This window comes from Lygodium microphyllum, chromosome 9, assembly GCF_053477565.2.
Source record: "Lygodium microphyllum isolate KBCC chromosome 9, Lygodium_microphyllum_v1.1.10, whole genome shotgun sequence".
NCBI lineage: Eukaryota > Viridiplantae > Streptophyta > Polypodiopsida > Schizaeales > Lygodiaceae > Lygodium > Lygodium microphyllum.
In genome coordinates this window covers 35,988,577-35,992,822 of record NC_141143.1, presented here as the reverse complement: position 1 = coordinate 35,992,822, position 4,246 = coordinate 35,988,577, and the positions used below count along the sequence as shown (strand labels likewise).

Here is a 4,246-nt window from a genome sequence, read left to right as displayed (position 1 = left end):
ATGTTCTCAATAATGACATCATCACTCTTTCCATTAATATTTATTTCATTTTCCTTCTTTTACGTGTTCTCAACCAAAATTTAATCTTCCGATTCGGAATTGCACCTCCTTTCTTTAGGTTCCCTTGAATAGAGCTAGGTCCTGCTGACTCATTAGAAACCTCCATTAGGAGGGGAGCATATTTATTCTGTTTAGTTTTTTTTTTTTGTTACATGAGTTGAAGCCTGATTTGAGGGCTAATATTTTCCCCCTTCTTATTAACTATTTAAAATCCCTCTTTTGTATTTTTCTTTTTTTCCTTATTCTTGCTTCTTCTTCGACTTTGCTTTAAGTTCAATGCAATCCCTAATAAAATGCCCTACCTTTGAACATTTAAAGCAAGCATTAAGTAGATTCCTATAGTCAGAGGTTGTTTAGTTAGCACATTTCCATCTGTATTTGAGATAAGTAGAAAGTCTAGGAGCCTCTTTGAAAGGTAAACCTCAATAATCACTTACGGACACCAGTGTGGGTCGATTATATTTGTGGGTCTCTGCCCCAACATCCTCCCCAAAGGAGCCATGGACTTGACAAATGACTATAAATTGCGAGGGAGGTCTATTACATTCACCTAGATGGACCCTTTGCATGGTTTGTCAATTTGTGGATTAAGCTGTGGTGCCCACTTCAACAAAGTAAGGGGATAATTTTTTAGCATCCATTGACCCACACCTAAAACATTATGAGCCATTGTTTCATTCTCAAATAGAAAAAAGAAGAAATTATTAGGGAAATAGTCCAATTTGACAACTCTACAATTCTAAGCATCCTAGTTATTCTTAATCTAGGACCTCATGTATTCCATGGGAGGTTGAGGGTGCCCATGGCACGAGCTAATTAGAGCCCATTTTTCATATTTAAGATTCCACATTTTAAAGCTAGGGGTGTGTGCATAGACATGTAGAATTACTTCACCTTCCCCTTTCTAATTTGAAGTCAGTTTGCCTTGGTCTCCAACCAATGGGCTTCCACCTCTAGGCAGTAGTTGGCTTCTTTGTTCATGATTTGGCTTATTTGCAGGAGCCTCATGGTGTCGATGGGCTTCAGAATATTTATTGTATTGTGCCTTTTCAATTTAGGGTTGATCATCCACTCTAATAGGTGGACTTCTCTCTTGTAGAACTTCTTGCACTCTCTGCGCCACAGAGTTAGTTGCTTCCATTCTAACCTTCTTGTTGCCAGAGATTAGAAGAGTTGTGTCATGCAAGCTCGAGTCTCCAATGGAAAACTTCGGGTTAGAGACTCCACTTCACACACACACACACACTCTCTCTCTCTCTCTCTCTCTCTCTCTCTCTCTCTCTCTCAAAGTGTGAGGGCTACCACAAAGTAGCAACTTGCAAGTTGCAAGTGTTTCTCGCTTTATAAGAAAATAAAAAAAAAGAGCGTCTTTTCAACGTGTCAGGCATTTTTCCCGAATTCAAAGAGTTGACGCAGACTTTCGACTCCGGAGTATAGTAGAGTCTCATCTTGGTGACAAGACTTTAGTGTGCCGCATGTGATCCTAATAAGACTTCAAGCACCAAAGTTAAAACCTCAGTTTTGGCGAAGAACGTAGAAAGTCTTGGCAGGCGCTTGGAAGAATTGCGAGATTCTGGTTGCTGAATGCGCAACGCCAGAACATTTCAAAGAGAGCATCAGGATTTTTCCAACTTGTGTGACGTATGACGTGAATTTGCACGAAGTGGCTACAGCCTGCAAGTATCTGATGTGCGTCTTCGTATTAAAGCGCAATACATGCGAGAAGGCAATAAGCGAGTGAGTGGACTGCTCCGGAGCTGGAAGAGTAGTGTGAGGCATTCCTCTCTCAATCTGTCTAGTAGTCTCCCGCGCGCGCGCGCACACACTCTCTCTCAGAGTCCCTTAGCTAGTTACGTATCTCTCTCTATCTCTCTATAGTCCAGAAAATATCACCTGCAAAGTAAAATGGAAGCCGCCGCCGCGGATCTCGTTACTCCAAACAGGACGACGCTGATCCTGGAAAGCGCGATACTGTGCTCTGCGGTGCTCGTGCTGTTTGGGCTGCTGCGCTTAGTGCGGACGAGCCGCCGCAAGCGCCTGCCGCCGTCGCCGCCGGCCCTGCCGATCATCGGGCACCTCCACGTGATAGCCCGCGGCGGCGTGTTCCTCCATCGGACGCTGCACAAGCTCTCGAAGACGTACGGGCCGCTGATGTACCTGCGCATGGGGTCGGTGCAGACCGTCGTGGCGTCGTCGCCGGAGATGGCGAGGGAGATCCTCAAGACGCACGACCTCAACTTTGCGGCGCGGCCGCGGACGGCGGCAGGCGAGCAGTTCTTCTACGGCTGCTCGGACCTGCTGTGCTCGTCGTACGGGCCGTACTGGAAGCAGATGCGGCAGATCTGCGTGATGGACCTGTTCGGGGCGAAGCGCACGGACGAATTCAAGGTGGTGCGGGAAGAGGAGGAGGCCGGGCTGGTGCGGGCGGTGTGGGAGGACAGCCAGAGGGGCGATGTGCAGGTGAAGCGCAAGCTCACCAACATGCTGAACAACCTCATCTGCCGCATGGTGGTGGGGCGGCGCTACGCGGAGATGGACACCCTGGTGCCCGGGACCTCCTTCGACGACATCATCTCCGAGATGTCGCACCTGCTGGGGACGTTCAACATCGGAGACGTGCTCCCCTGGCTGCAGCGTTTCGACCTGCAGGGGGTCGTCAAGCAGATGCGGGCGTGCGCCAAGAAGAGCGACGCCGTCCTCCAGGGGCTGGTGGACAGCCGGCGAGCGCACTACCGGGCCCTGCGGGCGGCGGGCAAGGAGCCCCCAGTGAAGGACCTGCTGGACATGCTGATGGAGCTGCAGGCCGCGAACAAGGAGATCACGGACGACAACATGAAGGCCGTTCTCTACGTAAGTATAATAGCCTCTACGCTGTACACATAGATCCAGACTTCTAATGACAGGGGGCAGAAGGTAGACACAGTTGATATTCTGCTCTCATGCGCGCGTCGCTAACTGGCTGACTGATCCGCTAATAGAGTTCCGGTCGTATTAACCGATGATCTGGCTGGCCGCTGCAGGACATGTTCGCGGCGGGCACGGACACGTCGGCGGTGGCCATCGAGTGGGGCCTGACGGAGCTGCTGCGCCACCCGCAGGAGATCAAGAAGCTGCAGGCGGAGCTGGACGCGGTTGTGGGGCGGGAGCGGCTCATGGAGGAGTCGGACGTGCCCAACCTGCCGTTCCTGCAGGCGGTGGTGAAGGAGGTGATGCGGCTGCATCCGTCGGGGCCGCTGCTCTTCCCGCACGTGGCCGCGGAGGACTGCGAAGTGGCGGGCTACCACATCCCGGCCGGCACGCGCGCGCTGGTGAACGTGTTCGCGCTGGGGCGGGACCCGTCGGCGTGGCCCGAGCGGACGCTGGACTTCTGGCCGGACCGCTTCGTGGGCAGCACGGTGGACGTGAAAGGCCAGCACTTCGAGCTCCTGCCCTTCGGCTCCGGCCGGCGCGGCTGCCCGGCCAAGAACCTGGGCCTCCTCACCGCCCAGATGAGCGTGGGCCTCCTCCTCCAGGCCTTTGACCTCTCCGCGCGCCCCGAGAACCTCGACATGAGCGAGGAGTTCGGCATCTCCATCGTCAAGGCCGTGCCCCTCTCCGTCAAGGCCACTGCCAGGCTGCCCGACCACATCTACCGCGGGCTCCGCAACCGCGACTAGATTAAATTTGGTTTTTGAAGTAGACAAAAACGAACCTCCAGTCCAACAACCCCACAAAAAGACATTTGTATCGTGCAGCCATGGATACTAGGTAGGCTGGAAGGCGGGTTCGATCCATAATCTAGAAGGGAGACCACGGGTGTCTCGTGCATCATGATTCATCTCTATCCATAATGCATCTAGTGAATCTACTCTATCATTTGTAATTCACCTAAACTAGCAAGGATCACTATTCCAACTACGAATCTTAGATATGATGTTATTAATCCATTAAATCTCTCTACCTAGAAGATCCCCAATCCATGGGATAACTATTAATGTAATAAAACATCACCCCTCTTGAATACCTTGTAGTAATAAACATTCAACCCATCTATAAAGAGTCATCCCACCAATTATTGATCTCGACAACTTGGTAAATTCCTGAAAGACATCCACAAGGGCAACCAATTCCTTATGCTATGCTCCAATAATCTTAGATTTGTCATTCGTAAAAACTTGAGATATGAAGTAACCACCTCCAGGGAGCC

General features: G+C 51.0%; 1 protein-coding gene across 1 annotated transcript; it reads left to right on the top strand.

Moving 5' to 3' along the window:
* The first annotated feature begins 1,588 nt into the window (after positions 1-1,588).
* LOC148030952 (cytochrome P450 CYP736A12-like) lies at positions 1,589-3,870 on the top strand. Its single transcript, XM_087684509.1, has 2 exons — positions 1,589-2,910; positions 3,081-3,870. Exons 1-2 carry the CDS (start codon positions 1,966-1,968, stop codon positions 3,714-3,716), a joined length of 1,581 nt encoding a protein of 526 aa, XP_087540635.1. The 5' UTR covers positions 1,589-1,965; the 3' UTR covers positions 3,717-3,870.
* Positions 3,871-4,246: the final 376 nt, after the last annotated feature.